This window comes from Mustelus asterias, chromosome 8 (genome assembly GCF_964213995.1).
Source record: "Mustelus asterias chromosome 8, sMusAst1.hap1.1, whole genome shotgun sequence".
Taxonomy (NCBI): domain Eukaryota; kingdom Metazoa; phylum Chordata; class Chondrichthyes; order Carcharhiniformes; family Triakidae; genus Mustelus; species Mustelus asterias.
Genome location: NC_135808.1, coordinates 79,159,832 through 79,182,801, shown reverse-complemented (window position 1 = coordinate 79,182,801; position 22,970 = coordinate 79,159,832). Strand labels below are relative to the sequence as shown.

The window sequence follows — 22,970 nt, the reverse complement described above, 5'->3', positions numbered from 1 at the left end:
GACCAGAAAAGCCTCAGGCTTGTTTCTGCTGAGTCGGCTGAACTCAGGTGAGGCAGAGCTATTTGGTTTCAGTGCCCCTGGGTTAGGTAGGAGAAATCAGAAACTGACTGTTTGATTGAGCCAAATCTCATGCATTGTTAGCTAAGTTCCAACAGCACTGCATTAAGCTATTGTTAACAGCTGTTAATGCGACTGATCCCTGCGGACCAGTTTGTTATGAACAGTTCCACACTGATGGTTACAGTTCTGACTGATCAAGTTACATCACTGCCAGCTGCTTGCTGGTTCATTGTCAGCATTGATCTACAATGATATAGCTGTTATTTCTTTAAAAAAAGTAATTTCATTAAACTGTATTTAAAAGACAGTGCACGAGCACTGGGGAAATGGAAAGCTTTTCATCCTGCATCAAGGACTCTTAAAATTATGTATAGGGTGGATTAGAAATTAAACCAAAGCCATATCTGCCTGTTTAAGAGGATCAGATTCATAGAATCATAGAATCCCTACAGCACAGAAAGAGGCCATTCGGCCCATCGAGTCTGCACCGACCACAATCCCACCCAGGCCCCACCCCCATACCCCTACATATTTTTACCCACTAATCCCTCTAACCTACGCATCTCAGGATACTAAGGGCAATTTTAGCATGGCCAATCAACCTAACCCGCACATCTTTGGACTGTGGGAGGAAACCAGAGCACCTGGAGGAAACCCACGCAGACACGAGGAGAATGTGCAAACTCCACACAGACAGTGACCCAAGCCGGGAATCGAACCCAGGTCCCTGGAGCTGTGAAGCAGCAGTGCTAACCACTGTGCTACTGTGCCGCCCAGATTGACATTAAAAATTGTATAGGATTAAGAACAGTAGATAGTTCTCTTGATATCCTGGCTAAAGTTCCTCTCTCACCCAATGCCAAGCGAAGACTAATTAATCATTTATCTCATTGTTGTTGATGATATCTCACCATGATAAGTGCGAGGTGATTCATTTTGGTAGGACAAATTTGAATGCGGATTACAGGGTCAAAGGTAGGGTTCTGAGGAATGTGGAGGAACAGAGAGATCTTGGGGTTCATATCCACAAATCTCTGAAGGTTGCTACTCAAGTGCATAGAGCCGTGAAGAAGGCCTATAGTGTGTCAGTGTTTATTAACAGGGGGTTTGAGTTTAAGAGCCGTGGGGTTATGCTGCAAATGGACAGGACCTTGGTGAGACCACATTTGGGATATTGTGTGCAGTTCTGGTCACCTCACTATAAGAAGGATGTGGAAGCATTGGAGAGAGTGCAGAGGAGATTTACCAGGATGCTGCCTGGTTTGGAGGGTAGGTCTTATGAGGAAAGGTTGAGGGAGCTAGGGCTTAAGACCATAAGACATAGGAGCGGAAGTAAGGCCATTCGGCCCATCGAGTCCACTCCACCATTCAATCATGGTTGATTTCAACTCCATTTACCCGCTCTCTCCCCATAGCCCTTAATTCCTCGAGAAATCAAGAATTTATCAATTTCTGTCTTGAAGACGCTCAACGTCTCGGCCTCCACAGCCCTCTGAATGAATTCCACAGACCCACCACTCTCTGGCTGAAGAAATTTCTCCTCATCTCTGTTCTAAAGTGACTCCCTTTTATTCTAAGGCTGTGCCCCCGCGTCCTAGTCTCCCCTGTTAATGGAAACAACTTCCCTACGTCCATCCTATCAAAGCCGTTCATTATCTTGTAAGTTTCTATCAGATCTCCCCTCAACCTCCTAAACTCCAATGAACATAATCCCACGATCCTCAGATGTTCATCGTATGTCAGGCCTACCATTCCTGGGATCATCCGTGTGAATCTCCGCTGGACCCGCTCCAGTGCCAGTATGTCCTTCCTGAGGTGTGGGGCCCAAAATTGCTCACAGTACTCCAAATGGGGCCTAACCAGTGCTTTATAAAGCCTCAGAAGTACATCCCTGCTTTTGTATTCCAAGCCTCTTGAGATAAATGACAACATTACATTTGCTTTCTTAATTACGGACTCAACCTGCAAGTTTACCTTTAGAGAATCCTGGACTAGGACTCCCAAGTCCCTTTGCACTTTAGCATTATGAATTTTGTCACCGTTTAGAAAATAGTCCATGCCTCTATTCTTTTTTCTTTTTTCCAAAGTGTACGACCTCGCACTTGCCCACGTTGAATTTCATCAGCCACTTCTTGGACCACTCTCCTAAACTGTCTAAATCTTTCTGCAGCCTCCCCACCTCCTCAATACTACCTGCCCCTCCACCTATCTTTGTATCATCGGCAAACTTGGCCAGAATGCCCCCAGTCCCGTCATCTAGATCGTTAATATATAAAGAGAACAGCTGTGGCCCCAACACTGAACCCTGCGGGACACCACTTGTCACCGGTTGCCATTCTGAGAAAGAACCTTTTATCCCAACTCTCTGCCTTCTGTCTGACAGCCAATCGTCAATCCATGTTAGTACCTTGCCTCGAATACCATGGGCCCTTATTTTACTCAGCAGTCTCCCGTGAGGCACCTTGTCAAAGGCCTTTTGGAAGTCAAGATAGATAACATCCATTGGCTCTCCTTGGTCTAACCTATTTGTTATCTCTTCAAAGAACTCTAACAGGTTTGTCAGGCACAACCTCCCCTTACTAAATCCATGCTGACTTGTCCTAATCCGACCCTGCACTTCCAAGAATTTAGAAATCTCATCCTTAATGATGGATTCTAGAATTTTGCCAACAACTGAGGTTAGGCTTTTCTCTTTAGAGTGGAGGAGGATGAGAGGCGACTTAATAGAGGTTTATAAGGTGATAAGGGGGATAGATAGAATGGACGTTCAGAGACTATTTCCTCAGGTGGATGTAGCTGTTACTAGGGGGCATAACTATAAGGTTCATGGTGGGAGATATAGGAGGGATGTCCGAGGTAGGTTCTTTACTCAGAGAGTGGTTGGGGTGTGGAATGGACTGCCTGCTGTGACAGTGGAGTCAGACACTTTAGGAAATTTCAAGCAGTTATTGGACAGGCACATGGAGCACATCAGAATGATAGGGAGTGGGATAGCTTGATCTTGGTTTCGGACAAAGCTCGGCACAACATCGAGGGCCGAAGGGCCTGTACTGTGCTGTACTGTTCTATGTTTTATGTGCAAAAGCCTGGCATTTGCACCTACCCAATATTCACTACATTCTAAAGCAACTTATTCTCTGTGAAGCCTTTATGTTTCTGAAAGATATGATAGGACAAGTCTAAATATAAATCTTTTTTCTTAAATATTAGGTAAAGATCGCTTTACACTGTGCCAATAATGTACTTAACCTTGACCTCAGAATAGTATCCTCCATCAGTGTGAAATTTCAATTTGCGTGATCAAAAAGCATTGCTGCCTTAGATGATTAATGTGGCTGTTTGTTTCTGTCCAATTATATTCAATGTGGGACTGAATATTAAACTATAACTTGGAACTGGGGAGAGAATGCTCAAACGTACTATTATTAGGCCCTTCGCAGCTTACAGAGAAAAGAAATTTTCACTCCACTTTGAACCCAGCCATAACCCAGATCCTGATATGAAGGAGTAAGTTATAATCTAGTGATTCATAAAGTGATATTACATATCACAGCTAACCCTGCATTCACTGACATGGTAAGAGTTTTAACAACACCAGGTTAAAGTCCAACAGGTTTATTTGGTAGCAAATGCCATTCACTGACATGGACAAGGAATACCTATGTTCAAACACCAAAAGATACTCGGGTAAACACATCAATATTTGGCCTACCTACATATCTCAATACTTTCAACAAGACATCAACAATCCTCATGGTCATGAAATCTACCCAATTTATGCAACTCCTCAAGGAAGTTGAATTAATCACAAGTACTCAAAGTAGTGATTTTTTTTCCTTGATTTTAAAATGCGACTGAACATGTATTAATGGATATTAATCTAATAAGTAATTTACAACCAATATAACAAAATAAGTTACATTTTGAATCTGACAAAACCTGACCGTCAGCATTTTATTTCTATCTGATATTTAAAAATGCAACAGAACATTATCTGTAAGTATTCTTTAGCAATGAATGTGTTAACTATATTAGCCCAGATATATCATTTATGCAGAAGTGGGATTTTTTGATGTATCTTGTGACGTCTAGTCTCAGAGCCATGTGTATATTTATGAAAGGCTCCCACATCTCCAGAAAGGAGTCCAGCAGTACTCGTGAGTGGACATTTGTGGCAGGTCTCAGACTCCTGCTGCAGTCTAATATTGCGGATAGGCTCTGGATTGTTGGTAAAACTGCATTATTGAATTATAGAATCTTACAACACAGGAGACCATTCAACCCATTATGCTGCATCAGTTCTTTGAAACAGCAATTAGTCCAAATTTCTTGCTCTTTGCCATAGCCCCCATACAAATGTTTCCTTTTTAAGCATACATCCAATTCTCTTTTGAAAGTTGTTATCGAATTTGCTTCACCGCCTTTTTCAGGCAGATCATAATAACTTGCTCCGTTAAAAAAAAATCTCAGCTCCGCCCTTGGCATTGTGTTTTAATTTTAAATGTGCACTGTAGGATTCTATGATTCTAAATATATTTTTTCATACTTCAACCCTTGCAATCAACTGTGAGCTTCCTGACATTTAAACTCTCGTCTCCCTGTCTTTGAGAAGGGACAGGGCTGGTACGGTGGCACAGTGGTTAGCACTGCTGCCTCACAGCGCCAGGGACTCGCGTTCAATTCCCGGCTTGGGTCACTGTCTATGTGGAGTTTGCATATTCTCCCCGTGTCTGCATGGGTTTCCTCCGGGTGCTCCAGTTTCCTCCTACAGTCTCAAGATGTGCGGTTAGGTGGAATGGCCATAGTAAATTGCCTCTTTGTGTCGGGGGGGGCCAGCTAGGGTAAATGCATGTTGTTTTGGGGATAGGGCCTGCGTGGGATTGTGGTCGGTGCAAACTCAATGGGCTCCTTCTCCACTGTAGTATTCTAGGATGGTAAATTTATTTTTTCATATTGCAACCCTTGCAATCAACTGTGGGCTTCTTGACATTTAAACTTTAAGCTCTCTTCTCCCTGTCTTTGAGGAGGGACAGGGACTATCAGGAGTCCCTGGTATCTAGTGCTGCTTTTGAGAAATGATGGATGATACATTCTATGACATATTTCTATTGTTTGCATATTATTTCACCATATTTTCCCATGTTTGGGCAGATGTGTTGAACTTCTGCTCTGATAGGAATAAACAGAAACGTGATTGGGGATGCAGAGGAATGTATCCCATTTCCATTTTCCACTCTGGCAGGCAGAGATCATGTCGCTTGTGTGTTCAGTTTACATACAACAGCAAATTTACATGATTGTCCAAAGATTCTCTGGTTTTTAAAGAATTCTTGCCCAATACATGGTTGAAACTGCAGAATTCTTGTAAATACCCAAGCATATTAAGAGCTTAACACCACATTTACATAAATGAATATTAATCAATTGTCACACCCATGGGACAAATATATCTAATTTTTCAAAGGATTGTTTTTCTTTATTTGGTCTTTTTGAGAGTATGGAGAGTAATTTAGAGTATCCAATCCTTCATGAAAAAGGAAAACAGGATTAAAACATGGTTAAATAATAGCTAGGCACAGTATTCTAGTTAAAACATTAATTTTCAAGCTTTGACAGCACTTCTGCTCAAGATAACCTCGCAACACAATGATTCTAAAGCATTTTTATTTTTGTCAGTCAGCATGTTTCATATTGTAAATTTATCCATCTGCTTCTCATTTGATGTTTGGCTAATCTGTTGTGACTATTATTCTTCACAACCAACATCTGGTTTCCCTCATAGTGCAGTGCAAGCTTTCTACAGGCATAACAGATGTCAGTCTTCCTATTTCTATGCACAGGACTTTGTAAAAAGCTATGGATGGAATGACTAATTTGTTTGCTTTCTCTGCACCATTCCCAACATTTGGTTGTAACTGCTGTCATTCAACTTCGCATAATCATAGAAATCCCATTTCTATGAACTTCGCATAAGGACACCTTCGTCCCTCTACACAGTCAATCAAATAATAGCTGAGGTGGGCAGCACAGTGGTTAGCACTGCTGCCTCACAGTGTTAGGGACCCAGGTTTGATTCCGGGCTCGGGTGACTGTGTGTGTGTAGTTTCCACATTCTCCCTGTGTCTGCGTGGGGGGTGCTCCAGTTTCCTCCCACAGTCCAAAGTTGTGCGGGTTAGATTGACTGGCCATGATAAATTGACCCTTAGTATCAGAGGGGTTAGGGGATAGGGCCTGGGTGGGATTGTTGTCGGTGCAGGCTTGATGGGCCAAATGGCCTCCTTCTGCACTGTAGGGATTCTATGATTCGATGATGAAATTTACATTTTAATATTTTCTCATACTGTCTGGGAAGCATTTTATGATTTGCAAAGTTTCCTTCATATCCATGCTTACCTGGTGACAATTAAACAACAAGCTCTTTGAAACTTTTGAACAAATTTAATATCTGAATAACTTGCACCTTCCAATCTATAAACAGACATCAATAAAAAAAAGACACCCTGTACATGTCTAACTTGATTCATTATATAATGACAATCATATAGTGGGTGGCAGCATTATCAAGAGCTGATGTATTATTTAGAATATCTATAGAATGAGTGCTTCTGAATGAAAGGATGTGATTTTCATTGTCTTTGAGATCCTTTTCTTTCTTTCACCGCTTCCCTTTTTATTTGGGGCAGAATTTAATGTTTGTGGTGCTGGTCCCCTGCCTACTGGCTGGCGGCCTTGCTGCTAGTTGGCCATTGAGCAAGGGCTGTGCAAGTAGCAGAGACCTCCCTACTATACCATAGGCAAACCTGCCAGTTCCCATAAGGTGCAGTTTCTGCCTGCCGCTGGTATTCAATCAGTAGTGGTAGGATGAGGTCCTTAAGTGGCTCTTTAGTGGCCTCCAGGCTCAACTGGCTTGTGAGGAGGAAGGCCATTCTTGATCCTTTCCACCCCCAGACTTAATCAGGGCGGAATTGAGAAGGTGATGAGTTCCCAACTGATTATATGGTTTCCCCCCTGGCTCCCAGTCCACCTCCAGGGATGTGGGGGTGAGGGTGGGCGGGGGAGGGGGAAGGAAGGGACAAAATTAAATTTCATTCCCTGTTTTTCACATATTTTTCTCCACCAATTCATGAAAGTTACGAATACTTTTACTAATATTATAAATCACGTAAAACAACTTTCTTGCTACAGTGGTGAATAAAATACTTTTAGGGAATACGATTCTATTTCTGTAGTGCTTAATCACATTATAAATGTGTCTCAAATTACTTCCTTTTTGTCATACAATGATTATTATGTGGGAGGCCTGCCTATATATTTTTCCGATCAAACTAATATTTGAAATGATTCAATGATTTATTTTACAATATGCATTATTAATTTAATTTTGACCATATACTTTGTCAGCTTTGCTTTTGCTGTCAATCACGTGTAGCTAAATTAAAGTACTATGATTCTATTAATTTAAGAAACTGCTTTCCATCTCTATAGGAAATGCTCACGGAAAGGTAGAAGATATTGGATCATAATATAATTACAGATGAGGAAAGCCATGCAGTCCATCTTAATTCATCCACCTAGAAAAATCTTTATGTCTTCCCATTTGTAGAATCCAACTGGGTCTTAAATAATTCCCAGAGATGTATCTCAGCCAGGATACAATTTCATATGTTGATCAGTTGTGTGAAGATCAGTCCTGCAATTATGGGCAGAATTTTACGTCCCCCCACAGCCAGGTTTGCAGGTTGTTGGTGGGGCGAGGGGAGGGGAGGGGAGGACCATAAAATTCCATGGGAAGGATGTGTTCAGAAAGTGATCCTGCTCAAGGCTGGGGTAAGGGAGAGACACCTCTGTCAAACGGCCTCCTTTCAACAAGTGTCCCACCCACATCACCCACAAGTTCTGGACCGTGCAGATGACAGTTCTCTGAGGCAGGACATCTTCCTGAATGAGGGGCAGAAGTTTCCAGACGGTGGGTTGCGTGCAAAACCCCACCTATTGATTTTACTGAGGTTTTCCTGTTTGGGGAGATTGTGTGTTGCTTACGTCCTTCTTTGTGAAAAATCAGAAATAGTAATAATTTACAATCCTTTATGTTTTGTGTGTTGGGTTCAATACCAGTTTTTGGCCTGGTTGCATCTTCTGCGATTTCCATTATTTCTCTAGCAGCACTCTTGCCGATGGGTTACTGAAAGAATATTGTGACTGTGGTGTTTAGCCTCAACCACTACACTTTTGTCGTGATCTCTCTTTGCTCCTCTACTCACCCTTTTGATGTGGTTCGCAATGTTTCTATATTCATACTAGTGAATTCCTATCTCTTTCTCCACTCCGAGTTTGTATTTTATCCTCCTAATGCAACCGATTTGCATCTGCTGCACCCCCTGCCCCCCCCCCCCCCCCCCCCGAACCCCCCTGGCATTGGTTGAGAGTGAGGCAATAGCACACTGAAAATTCACTGCACCGCTTACTGCCCCATCCTGGCTTGAGTCTTTGCGACCTCAGAAGAAAAGGCTAATTAAACAGCACAATTGTAGCAGCAAAATATACACAGTGGGCTGTATATCACAGTGTTTTTTTTCTGAAACAGCATATCATCCAACTAATTGCGAGCAACATTCCGATGCAAATAGTAATGCCAGATTTCCTTCAAAACCCATGAAGCAGAGCAGGTTATGAAACTTCTGGCTACTTAATTTGGTACTTTAGATTTGAAATATCCAGCCAGATAGCTGGAGTTCAGTTCCCACACTCCTGTGACCTACTTCTGAATGTGTAACAGTTTCACAGAAATTTGATAATCTCAGCTTTGCATTTCAGTCAGTCAATAAAAATATAAAGTAAATAACTGATGGAAAGTCCCCAGATTTTGAGTATAACATAAGATGCTAAGGAGCCAGTTTTCCATCTATACTTACCATAAACATTGAGCTTGAATTCTTTGAATCGTTTTCCTGCAGCATTCACCACACTGCATTGGTAGTGACCCTGGTCAGCTAGGCGTGCACTCTTTATGTATAATACCTGCCCTCTGTCTTTTACATCCATGTTAGTGTCACCTGGGTACAAAAGCCTGTTGTGCAAATGATGCATTTTTTTCATTATTATTGTACTTAGTACAAACCGGAGATAAATCTTAATTTCATAATATATCACCTCTACCAGGTGGAGGACAGAGAGAACATTCAAGGATAAAACTAATATTCATCATTTGGCATATCTGCTAAAACTGTGCTTCATTTGAGGGTGGCACAGTGGTTAGCACTGCTGCCTCACAGTGCCAGGGACCTGGGTTTAATTCCTGGCTTTGGTCATTTGTGCAAACTCCACACACACATTCTCCCTGTGGGTTTCCTCCGGGTGTTCCGGTTTCCTCCCACAGTCCAAAAGATGTGCTTGTTAGGTGCATTGGCCATGCTAAATTATCCCTCAGTGTACCTGAACAGGCGCCGAAGTGCGACGACTAGGGAATTTTCACAGTAACTTCATTGCAGTGTTAATGTAAGCCTACTTGTGACACTAATAAATAAACTTTAACAACTGTAGCACTCTTGCAGATTACAGCCCTGGCTTTTAAGGCAGTATTTATCATAGACAGTGATGCTGGAGGAACACACAGCTCAAAAGTTGTTTGACTTCCTTCAAAGCAGCAAATGTGAAGTTCAAACACTGGATTTTTCTGACTCTGCATAGTGGTACAGTTGTCACTCACTGATCCCTGTGGATCATTCCCAATTAACAGCTAAACTCATGACTTAGCTTACTAAATTACTGTTTTGATTATTGTATTAGCAGTTGTCTAAACTAAATTTTCTTTCTTGGTGAGATTGCTTGGATATGTAAAATACAGTGATGATGATGTTCGGTTGGAAATACAATATCATTCAAAATTACGAAGACAAGCAGGCATGGAAATCAGAAGCCTGCCCACAATTTTCAAATAACCAATTAACAAACAATTGAACTCATTAAAGCTGCAATTGTACGCAATTTCTCATTGCCCACTTCATTTTTCAGGGGCAGAAGGGAACAAATTTGGAAGTGTTTTACTGCAGCTATGAGGAGGCAGCAGAAGGGTTGGAAGACAAGGCCTGCCAATGAGATCATGTCTACATGCAGCAGAAGATTTTGCTGTTGAAGGTGGCAGGATTTGTATGTTTTATGCCTTCATTTATTCACTGTTTTAAGCTTGCCATAAGAAGTAAAGAGAGATTGAGTGGGAAGGAAGCCTTTAAATTGGTGGCTGTGACTGGCATACTGTTCATGGCATAACCTCTCTCCTGCCTGACATTGCAGCCTAGAAGACCGATCAGATATTGAATCCCCTTCCCACTAGGTGGCCATTAATTTGTCACTTAACACTTAATTACAATGCTGAGACTGCAGGGGCAGATCACTCACTTTCCGCTCCAGTTCCCCCAACATGTGAAAACCATAAAATCCAGACTGCTGGTTCTATCCACTGAAGAGAATCACAAAAGCTCTAGAACTTGGCTACTCAAAAATACCAATGGAGTCTCAATTAACACTCTCTCTCAACAAAAATGCAACAAGTAGTGGTACATTTTAATTTTTGTACATATTGATTTGATAACGCCTCTCTTTTTCAAGCAGTGAGTAGGTGGGTCAGTATACAAGATTAGCTCGAGAAAGGCTTTACCACCAATTCTACAAAATCAATACCAGGTGGATTATTTTATTATCCTTGCCCTTGCAAACCTAATTATTTATTCCTGAAAATTTTACGCCAGCAAAGTGTCTGAAACAAAGGAAGAATTTTTTAGCCAGACAAGATTGAAGAAGTTAGTTTTAGGATGTTTTTAATTATATGGTTTTGGATTTGAAGCACATCAGATGTACCCACTTTTAAATCCAAATTAGGTAATGATATAGCAGTCAGGGAATGGGATTATGACCCGAATTCCAGGAGTCAATTTTCCTCTTCTGTGTGCCCAGGGAAGGTATTCTTCAGCATTAGAGGAGTGGAGACCATTAAGCTGCATCTCAGCTCCACTGTCTTGTCTTCATATTGCTATGGTTTCATATGACACATTGTGCTTGTGCAGTTTTTTGGTAGAAGAATCTAATTAATTCCATACCCCCTGCTCTTTTTCCACAACCCTGCAAATGTTTTCCTTTCAAGTATTTATCCAATTACGTTTTGCACATTACCCTTGAATCTGCTTCCACTACTCTTTTCAGCAATGCATTACAGATCACAATGTTGTGTAAAAATATGTTTCCTCATGTCACCTTTGATTCTTTTACTAATTTGCTTAAATCTGTGCCTTATGGTTATTAACCAGTCTACCACTGCAGACAGTTTTCCCTATTTACTCAGCCAAAATCATTCATGGTTTTGAGTACCTCTATCAAATTTCATCTTTGACAAGGAGTGACAGACACAATTAGAGGTCTTTAATAGCTCGTGCTAGATTGAAGGAGCTGAGATGGGCAGGAGGCAAGACCATAAGGTTGAAACATGTAGGTGCAACATGTAGATAAAACAACTGGAATTAAAGACCTCTGGATGCTGTTTGTGGAACATGCAAGAAAACATGCTTACCTGTTGTCTTTATACCACTGAATGTCAGGAAAGGGAATGCCTTTGACTTTACACTCCAGTGTTGCTTCCTGATTCAAAACCACTGAAACTTCATTTGCACTGCCAGCACCCATTATACTTGGAGGGACTTGGGGAGTAAGGAAAAATGAAGAAACATCAATGCAGAATGCATTTAAATGGTGTGAACACAAGAGACTGAGAGATAGTTTTCTTAAGGTAAATAACAAAACCTAGGTGAAGGGAGACAACAGGGCATCACTGAAGTTAAAAAGGGTAGAAAGGAAGATGAAAACAATCAAGCATGTGAAGTTAAAGGTCATGACATTTGACAGATTGTAGGATGGGACATCTGAGGGAGGTTCAATAGTTTTTGGGTCCTCGAACGGGAAGAATTAGAGTAGAGAGGCAGTGCAATGAATTCACCATTATCAATGGCTCTTCTGGTAAAAGGACAAATGTTCAGAAGTGGCCAAGGAAACAAGGGTTACAGTACATTAAAATTGAGGGAGGAATTTTTAAAAAAGTATAAAATTGTGCTCTTATAAACGAAAAGAGCATTGAAGCATTTATAAACTCTCTTAGTTGCTTCAACCATGTCGTCCAATGAGATCCTTCTTTTGTCCTTGGCGTAATTTAAGCACCTTATTAAAAAATGAGTTTAAACTGTAAATGTGTAACTTCACCAATAATGTGCAGAACTGTACAACTGTATGAATCCCTCAAAGTATCTATCTACAAGTGTCATGTCATAGAGCCATAACTTCCTGAGGGTGGCAATCAGAGTCGGATTGCCACTGTGTCGACTCACCTGTGCTTAACTTCTAAAGTATCTGTCTTGCCCAACCTTCTTGACTCAGGCTGGTGAAATTCAGGCAGCATAACCTGTCCCTGGCTCCAGTGATGCAGTGTAGAAGGAGCAGAGCAAAGGAAGACATGCCCCCTTTTTAAAAGCACTAGTTGCCATAGAGCAGGTAAGTTTGAATGTCCCATTGAAAACAACAGGTCAGGGAGACGGTAAGTGTCTCACGTGAGTGAATGGGATGGGAGGTGGGGGTCGAGTTGCACATTGAGGGGTGGGGAGTGGACATGAGCAAGGTTGTTGGGTTGGGTTGGTGGGGGTGGGGGGTTGGTTGGGTTGGGAGGAATTCCCAGCAGGTGGGAGGGGTGAGTTGAGTGAGGAATACTGTGGGAGTTGGAGTGCTTAGTTGGGGGCGTGTGGGGCCATCCTGTGCGAGACTCGATCTGGGTCTTTAAAACAGGTATGGTGAAGTTAGAAGTGTTTTTATTTTTTCTAACTCTTTCAGAGTAACTATGAGTGTAAAACTGGCAGAATCATCTGAAGTTAGCAATTTAAATCACTTTGTCAGATGGTTCCCAGCCCAGCACAACTGACCAGGAAAAGTTAGCCCTTCTGGACAATTGCTGCATAAACCATTATGTAGGAACCTGCAAGAGGGAATCCCAAGCGCATCTTTGTGGCACCCCCCAAAAGTAACAATGGGAAGCCAGGGAGTTCTTCCTGATTGTGAGTGAAAATGTGTAAAGTTTTGGAGAGCTCTATTTGAAAAAACAAAATCACCCATCAGATGGTTAAGTACATAACATACAATGTTGCCTGCAGATAGAGAGAGGTTCAAAAACAAATATTTTCTTTAGTTTTAAATCAGCTCACCTAGCACTTCCACATTGAAGTTCTTTTCTGCAGTTCCAGCAATGTTGATTGTTCGACAAGTGTATCTTCCTGTGTCACCAGTCGCAGCCTTGTGCACTTTTAGTGTTTTTCCTGTGTTCAATATCTGTATGATGCTGCTGCCCCCAATCTGGTGGACACAGTAATTTAGAAAGATATTTTACTATGAAGAGTTTGATATTTAGATTTTTTTCTCCCGATAACATTATCCTAAAATGACTTTCAAACCATATATGTGTAAATATATATATATATATATAATATACACAGTACTAAATTTTATATATTATATATATATTTACATCTATTTAATATATTTTCTGGCACCTTGTACTTTTAACCTAAATCTATTTAGGGGGAACAATTCACTCATATCTACTTCCATGTATTGTTTAGGGAGATGGGATTTTTAGGTGTCTCAGCACCAACCTTTGATATGCTGCACGCTTTTGGCCACCCACCTGCCCACCCTCTGTATTATGGGGGCAAACTTGGGTGGGCAGGGAAATGGCAGGGTGGCATTTTGTGCCTTCTGCTACACAAAATTCAGCCTAGCAATTATTGCTAATCCCTAGTTTCCATCGAGAAGGTGGTGGTAGTGTTATGAAACTAAAAAGAACTGACCTTAAGTTGAGTTTGAGTCTGAGGTTGGAGATTGGGGCCTTGCTGCACATGCGGCTGGCTGGGAAATGGCTGTACATTCACAGTTCAGGTTTTTAATGTCTTCAGGTATTATGCATATGAACTAGCCAGAGAATGGGTGCATATGCACAGCTAATGTCTTTCACATCTTCAAGCCTGGAACCGGCCCTGTATACACATGTGGTTCTTTTTTTTTTACATTTTTAGACTGGCAACCAGGGCCCTGCGCATATGAGCAAGAGAACACGAGGCAGTGTGAAACAGCAGGTCAAGTGACCTGGAACCAGAGTGTGTTCCAGACAGCAGAACACAGAAGAGGGAGAAGGTCCCAAACCAGAGATTGAGACTGAAAGAGGTCCCAGAAGAAGATCTCTGGTGGGGACAAAGACAGGGATCAGATCCCAATCCTGTTAAGTAATGTTGAGAGAGAGAAGTGAAATAGGCTCCTTATTAAACAGAGAGAGCTGCAAGAAGGAGACTTGAAGCAATGTGAGCTCAAAAGAAGCATGAAGATCTGAGGAAGCAGCTGAAGTTTGGTGACACCTTCCTGCGGGCCTTTAGGAGCAATGGTGTTTTGTTTGGCATGGTGAAATATCAGGAAGTGTGCTTGGAAGGTCAAGTTCGAGTGTACTCAGAGGTCCGGGGAAAGGAATCTTGGAAGGTGAGATTTAGATTGAAACCCTGGAGGATGATTCTTGTTGAAGCTGTGAATAGGAGCAACATTTGGAGAGAATTCCAAGGTGAGTTCTTCAAATGTAGTTTGAAACCCTTATGGGAAAGAGAATTTCAGTGAGATTGGTCAGTTCACCATGTGACAAGCATCTGGGTGGGTTGCTGAGAAATCCATAGAATCTGCTTTGGCTGCATCTGCCATTTACTTTGGAGTGTATTGTCTGACCAAAATTCACTTGTTAAGTCACACATATCACATATCTACCCTGAATATTCGATACAAGATAGATATGGTAAATTGTTTTCTCTGTTCAAATTTGTATGCATCAGTAAAGATATAGCTGGGGTGAAGGAATAGTGAATATTTGAATCATATTTTTGTGTTTGTATTGAGATCTTCTCAACCTTTTCGTCTGGTGTAATATAGTTCATTTTTTCATATTCAATAAATATTTTATTATTTGTGTTAAAATTTTGCCAGCAGACTCCTGTTTCAGTAACTTTCCTCCATGGTTTAATAAAAAGTTAGGATCTATCAAACCAGGTTTTACTCTGGGATCTGACTTGTCCAGTGGTAACATCAGCTGGGATTGCAACAGTGAGCAGCATTACCCATTACACTACAGTTCTAATTTTAACAGAGTGCTCGACAATTGCTTTTATGTTTCAAATATTTTGACAGTCCTCAAATCTTTGTAAGACAACAAGGATTGACACCACATACAGGTATTCCATCTTTGTACCAAGAGATGATGGGAACAGGGTGACCAGACACATCACAGAAGAGGCTGATGGGCTGGTTCATGACCACCGATATATTGGCTGCATTTTCATTATCCCTGATTTCAGGAGGAACTGGAAAAAGAAAAATTGCACAAATTAACAACATTATTCTCAGTAAAATATGATCAAATTTTGAATCATCTTATACATAATTATGTAACTAAGTATTGGTTGTCAGCAAATTGTGCAAATTTCTCTGTACCAGTGCTTGCTAAAGCTAATGTGAATTTGTTCCATTGAATTAATATTTATTATTCATAACACGTTATAATGTTACTGTACCAAGTTAAACTGCAATCATTAGACTGTAACAAGTAAAACCTTACAGCGCTTGCAAAGCTCCCACCTCCTCTGACTTGTTCATACACGTCATAGTTTGACACCCTCAGTTGTCGTTTTTAAAGAACTAGTTTGGCTGGAAAATTAGCCTTTTTCAGTCAATTAAAACTGCATTTTGAGAAGCTGCTTCTACTTCCAAAATTGACAATGGGAACCAAGAGGGAAAAGTAATAAATTAAACAAGAAAAGGGAGAGCACACTTGCTCTTCATATCCTCAGGATATTTCAGTGTGCAACAGGGCCAGCTAAATATCTTGTGAATTTGGCAGTAAATTTTCACACATTAAGATCCCAGAAACAGCAGTGAGATAAATTAATTTATGATTTGTTTTCATAAGAATCATAAGAACTACAAGCAGGAATGGATATTTCAGCCCTTCGAGCCTGCTCTGCCATCTAATATGATCTCAACCTCAACTCCACCGACCTGCCCATTCACCATAGCCCTTTACTAACCTTGGTTGAAGGATAAATATGGCCAAGACACAGGGAAACCTCCTTTGCTCTTCCAAAGACAGTGTCATAGGACTTTTTACATTAATTTAAACAGGCAGGCTGGTTTAATGCTTCGTCTGAAAGATAACATCTCTGACAGCACATGTAATAATCTCCCTTTCTCTCTTCCCCAGTCTATAGTTAACCTGTATCTTGCAGCTTCTGATTTTCAGTCTGGGTTTATCCGAAAACCTATTGTTCCATTTTGTGCTTCTCAAGTTGTGTGCCAAAGGGTTTGGAGGGGCATTTGAACCCATTACTCAAGGGGGCTACCACTCCATCAATTTATCTGCCCCAGGCTTTTCAGATGGGGGCCACCATAAAGGAGGGTAAGACACAAAATTTGCCTACCCAGCTCCCCGCAGTGGATGCGAAGAGCCATTTAAATCTCCATTCAATCCTGTAGGACCGTAATGTCCCACCGGGTGGGAGAAGAAGTGAAAACCTAGCCATTATGTTCGGACACTCAGAGGATACAGCTCTATGCATCCATATCCCTGAAGCATGTCACATGGGCCATGAAGGTTCTGGCCCATTGGTGCAGCCTGTTCCTAGAAAACCCAAGAGTTAGCTTTTGTAGCACCGGTAGATTCGACACTACTTGACTGAATTCATGCCCAAAGATTTTAAAGTTGTGTTAAAGACTATGGGTTTCAGTTCAATACCCATCACAATTATGAATGATTTTTAAAAAATTTACAAGTAAGGCATATTGGTTTGTAATCTTACAGTAACCTACCATGGACCTTGAGCTGATATTTTATTTCTGTTGTACCAGCCTCGTTGACTGCCACACAGACATACTCTCCATTGTCATGTGGTGAAACAGTATCAATAAGCAGGGTCCCATCATCCAAAATGGAAACATCTGGTTCACTCCCAGACAACTCTCTTCCATTACGTAACCACTTAATCACAGGTTTTGGGGTACCTAAAATCAGAAAATTATAACTTGCTTGATGAAAAAACTTTATTTAAAAACTACTGTGTATTAAATGGCTACGAACTACAAATATAAAGAGAACTTGGTAGTCATTCTAGAATAATCCTGGATCTTGGGTGGGTGCATTAACAGCAACAGACACTGTTTCCCCAATGGCACTGCCCAGCAGCCGGCCTCTGATTAACTGGTAGCCCTTTGGAGGCAAGACCCTCCGCCCCCCCATCATGTCCATTTAATACTGCCCAATACCTCTATGGTTATTTTTATAGTACCATCTTCTTTTGCCAGGATCACTGAACCATATGTTCAAATCCAGAGTTTGAGGGCTCTCAATTATCATCTGATTTCAATTATCCATGAGATATACTCTCTACCGCTCTGGGTATTATGTCAATGCATAACCTAGAATACAATATAATTCTTTGGGACCTACCATATAAAGTGCAATATACAAACATTTTCCAGACTTACCTTTAGCTGGACAGGGGAATGCAATTCGCTGGTTTGCCACTCTCTCTTGGAAAGGATTATTGTATGGTGGGCCCGGGTCTTCAACGGTAGGCGGTTCTGTAAAAATGATGGAAATAATATCAGCACTCCACTAAAGTTATCAAGTCAAAAAGACATGGATTTAAGCCTGTCCGACCGATCACTGGTTTATCCATCCATCACCACATCAAGCATCATAGGGCCTGACCCTCCTCTTGTAAAACCACCCGATACTTTTAGAATAATTTGGAATGTCTCTACCAAATATATTTTCTCCCTTGTTTCCTTATCGCCAACAATAAATGCAAGGAACTCATGGATTTCTTTCTTACTAAGATCACAGGCCACTTCTACCACTTCTCTCCTCACCCCCCACTACTTACTTTTGCACATCATCAAATCTTTCCCCCATTGCTCCACCTGCTGCAGCCTGGAACTTGGTCTTCCTCTAATTTTTGAGTTCATCTTGTCCATGAGTTCCACCTCCTGCTCTCTTGATCCTATTTCCATTGTTGAGCACCAAACCTCTCTTCCTGAATCCCATTTAGTTGTGAGGGACTAAGACCTCAAACAAGGGGTGACTTTTACTGTCCCGCCCGCCACAGGAATCAGAGCAGGTGAGGGGTGGACCATGGAAAGGTCCGTTGACCTCGGGTGGGGTTTTCTGGTTTTGGGGTGAGCTCGGTCGGAAAATACCACCTTATATACTTTGATAAAAAATATATAGATATGGTCATTGTTTAGTTTTAACATTTTAGAAATAGCAAAGATCTTTAAAATGGCAGAACCTATGTCTGCCTGTGACCCCCAATTAAAAGAAACTATTTGGAAGTTTCAGAAAACTTGGCACCTTATTACCTCTGAGGAGCCACTAACAATCACCTGTGGTCTGTACAGTCCAAATTCAGAAAGCTATACAATATCCATCTGAATTTAATAACACAGGTTGGCCAGAAGACGATGGATCATTTTGAGACAAAGACCCTGCAACCTACCTTTCACTTTCTATTTGCTAAGACATTTAACAGTCTTTAGAATTCAGAGGATGGATACACTCCATCAGGTCTTTTGCTAAAGACCTGATGGAGACGTGGGAGTCATGTGACATGGGTCTCTGGCTTGGGGGACAAGTATTATTGAACTGCGTAGCCCAGTTTACTGCTTACCATCTAACTAGCATCCTCACAGACACCTGCCCAGGGAGAATACTCGGCCCTCATCAACACTGCTTCTGCTTGAAATTCTGTACCATCACTCACAGGGCTGATTCATCACTGCGTGCCTATTTAATCATATGAGAAGTGAATTATCCAGCATAAGTTTCAGCCCCTGGATCTCTGTGAAGGAATGTTTCATTGGTCTTTGATTCTGGACTCTGGAATACATGTGAAACAATTTCTTTTCTCTGTGGGTCTTTGTACCATAAATCTGTTTCTCTATCCCTCCCATTACTATTTGAATGTGAGGGATGTTGTGAATCCTCTTTCCAAATTTAGTGTGTGCAAATAAACTAATCCTTTGTAGTTCATTCTATTTTGAGTTTGCTGTAGGATTATTAATAGAAAATTGAATTTTACCAAAAGCCAGGGGGTTGGGAATTACAGCACCACTTATAAAGAGGGAAACAAATCAACACGCCTTACGGGTGGTGAGAAATTAATGCTGTTTAAATTAACCCACCTTATGTCCGGAATATAGTTTATATTGTGAATGGTCTAATCACTTCAGATGTTCTTTCCCACCCTTTCAAAACAAATGTTGCTCCCACATTCCTCGTAAAAATATTCTTTGCCTGTTTCCTTAAAAACTGCCACCTTATCTCCAACTACCCTTTTCTTTCCAGAGTTCTTGAACATATTGTCACCTCCCAAATCCATGTCCATTTTTCCTGACCGCACCATCATTCTTTAATCCTTCTTCTCCACTGTCCACTTAAATGGAACTGTTCTTGATTTGTTTCATTCTTTTCTACTCAATTTATCCAAAGGTACTCCAGTTTTCCACCCTTGACACTTTGCCCCACTCACAATGTTGTCTCGTGAATCCACATCCTTTCCATCTACTCCATCTATGTGACATCAGTTGGAAACTTCCAAATGGATACAGACAACACCAAGGGGCTTTTCACAGTAACTTCAATGCAGTGTTAATGTAAGCCTACTTGTGACACTAATAAATAAACTTTAAAAAAACAAGTTCTACCTCTTCTCCATCTCTATTAATTCCTATACTACATCTGGGCTGTTAAATGACTTTCAGGCATCCAATTGTGAAAGAGATACTATTTTCTCCAGTTAACCATTGGAAAGTGTCATGAATGTGCCAGCAGGCCCAAAGCCACCAACATTCCAGAAGATATTTCACAGGATGTGAATCCCAATAATGAGATTAGGAGTTGTAGACAGACCGAAAGAAATATATCATCCTGCTAATAGGAAATACTTTGGATTCGATGATGGTACCATTCAGGGAAGACATACATATGTTAATGTTAGCACTAACAGAAGCCAAAGGGACAGACAGCCAGGTGTACAAAGCGAATCTTCAAAGGGAAACAATGATATAATTGGCAACCTGTTTGTGGAAGCAGGAGGCAGTATCCATCTAGCAGCCTGAGGCTCAGAGTCCAGCTAGCAGCCTGTAAGCCGGTGCTGGTTAGCATGTAGAAAATCTTTGTGGAGGCAGTTAATACCCATATCTTAGCTGAACCAAGAGACGTTCCCCAAAATAACTACTCAACAGTGTAGTACCAATAAACTGGTCTTTACTCATAGACCTGTTGGATTAGATGTTGTTTGGGAAGAGGGAGGTCCTGAAGAAGTTAAGATCTTGTAAATGTACTTTGGATCAGAAGGGTAATTCCTATTTAAACTGTGTGGGTGTGTTTAATAGTCTTGTACATAACTGTCTTAGATCATTACAATCCTGTTCATGTAGTATGTGTCTTTCCTTTATTGTAATAAATGGTCTTTAATAAGTTTAATACTATGACTGGGCTGGTTACTGTTCTCACTGGATATTCCACATGGTCCTTTATACCATTCGTGTAGACAAAACTATACGCCATCACAAACTGGTGTTTCCAAATTGGGACACCCTTGCAGCTAAGATCAGCTGGGTTCATGACAGAAGACTGTTACATATTTAAGTGGTTGTATGACAGTTTTAAGAGTCGGTCACATGATTTGATGGTGATGTCACTGGGGTGTTTCACAGGCTCCAGCTTTAGTTTAATTTTTTTCTCTGTCCGACAATAAATCTGTTGTGGTTATCTGCAAACCACATCTTTTTTTGTTTTTGTTTAAAACCCACAACCCCTCACATAGTTAGGACATTACAAAGACCAAAACATTTGGTTTTGACCCCACCACAAATTGTGTTGCCTTGACACTGATTCCATCCATTCCATTATTGTTTGGTTGAACCAGATGGTTTACAACTTTGGCAATCTATTTGATCCTAAGCGGAGCTTCCGTCACAAAGATTGCTCACTTCCAGCTTCAAAACAATCCCTGCCTCTGTTCCTGCATTATCTTATTGCTTCTGAAACTTTTACCCATGCCTTTGTCACTGCCAGACACAGACAGACAGACACAGACAGACACACAGTATTCCACTGACTCAGTCATTCATTCCTTCAACACATTGTCAAAAATAGATTTTCATTTATGCTTCTATCATTACCTACCGTGAACTTGTACAGTTGTATTTACTTCATGCTGGCCTGCAACATTTTTGGCAACACACTTATAAACTCCATCATCGATGAGTTGGGCACTCATAATAGTCAGTGTTCCTTCAGCACCCACACTGTACTGCGTTTTATCAGGCAGAATGATGTTACTTCCTTTATACCAGGTTATAGTTGGAGTTGGTACTCCCCGTACATTGCAGGGGATGTCAATCCTGTGACCTGCTTGGACTTTCATAATACGAGGTCCAGGCTGAATTTGTGGAGGAACTAAAGAATAGCAATCAACATGAGATTTATGGTAGAATTTCTTTCAGTGCAACACAATAACTTCAACCCCAAATGCTGAACATATTAGACTTAAAACTGAGATCGTTTACTGTCTTGTGCTATCAGATTTATTAGTTACCCATATCAGTAATATATAATTTAAATTATCCACTTTTTTTCCCCAAAGAAAAGGTTAATAGCCATTAATAAATGAATTAACATGATACATATCTTACTTTGTTGTCAAGGTTTACCAATTTTTAGTTTTACTCAAAGCAAACACAATTTCAATTCAAAGTAATGTTTTGAGTTTAAAAGTGCCAAAGCATCTTTGAAAAGCTGCAGAGAGAAGTGGACAAGGGAATAGGATGATAGGTGGGTGAGGTGGCAGCAGGATAAGGGTGGTAGCTGGGTAGGGTGGTGAAGTTGGGTCAGAGAGAAATCGGGCAGTCGATGGTACTTAGATGGTGGGCTAATCTGATCAGGTCAGAGAGATAGCAGGTGGCTCAGTGGGTGCAGGGATTGGGAGGGAGGTGGGGGGGCGGGGGGGGGGGGCGGGAATGAAGAGGTCCAATGCAAGTGATTGGAGGAGCTTCAGTTGTATAGTTACCCAGGGAGTTTGACTATGTTTTTTTTCTGTCTGGCATTTCCTGGTTAACTATCCATGTAATAAGTCGGGACCGTCCAAAATGTCCGACTTTAACTCAGAGCTGAAGACGTTTTTGGTGGGTCCCAGGGAACAGGGAAATTGCCCACTGGCAATTTCTAGGGAGTCAGTGTAATAGAATTTCAAACTTCAGTGTGTTAGGACTACCAAGGAATTTTGTAATGCATCATGGGGGTTACAACCAATCTTCAATGATCCAGAGACTGGAAGATCTGGGCCATTGTGTTAATGGCCATTAATAACTAAACTGTAAAGGATAGTGTTGACTTCCTGGCTTTGGCTAAAATTTGGCTCACAGGTGATGACATCTTGCCTCTTGGTGGAAGACCATTGCTCGACCGACCACTCTCCACCTCCCCATCCCAGCCTGCCCATGCAGTTACAACGGGCTATACCTTCCACCACCTGCTCTGCTTAAACAAACTCAGTGATTCTGTGGTCCTTATCACCAAATCACACCTTGGTATCTTTCTCTATTTCTCTGACAGCTTTTCCTTTAAGCATCTCTTGCCTCTTCTTAAAGGTGTGTCTTGACTACCGGCAGTATAAACAATATGCTGGGACAGAAAGGCTATTCTATCAGAGTTCGTTATGAGGCTCTGGTTTGCATGGAGGAACTATTCATGAATGAGTGAAAATATGTGTATCCCGGATTTTGCAATAGGAATA

The 22,970-nt window shown here is 41.2% G+C and overlaps 1 protein-coding gene across 1 annotated transcript in view; it reads right to left on the bottom strand.

The window, feature by feature from the left end:
* Positions 1-22,970, bottom strand: part of hmcn1 (hemicentin 1) — a 493,052-nt gene that overhangs the window by 222,736 nt on the left and 247,346 nt on the right. Inside the window, exons 24-30 of the mRNA XM_078218304.1 lie at positions 21,362-21,634; positions 17,656-17,751; positions 16,981-17,172; positions 15,349-15,479; positions 13,293-13,440; positions 11,621-11,747; positions 8,973-9,127 (exon numbers count right to left, since the gene is read on the bottom strand). Coding sequence (XP_078074430.1) covers positions 8,973-9,127; positions 11,621-11,747; positions 13,293-13,440; positions 15,349-15,479; positions 16,981-17,172; positions 17,656-17,751; positions 21,362-21,634 — 1,122 coding nt within the window. The remainder of the gene's footprint in view (positions 1-8,972; positions 9,128-11,620; positions 11,748-13,292; positions 13,441-15,348; positions 15,480-16,980; positions 17,173-17,655; positions 17,752-21,361; positions 21,635-22,970) is intronic.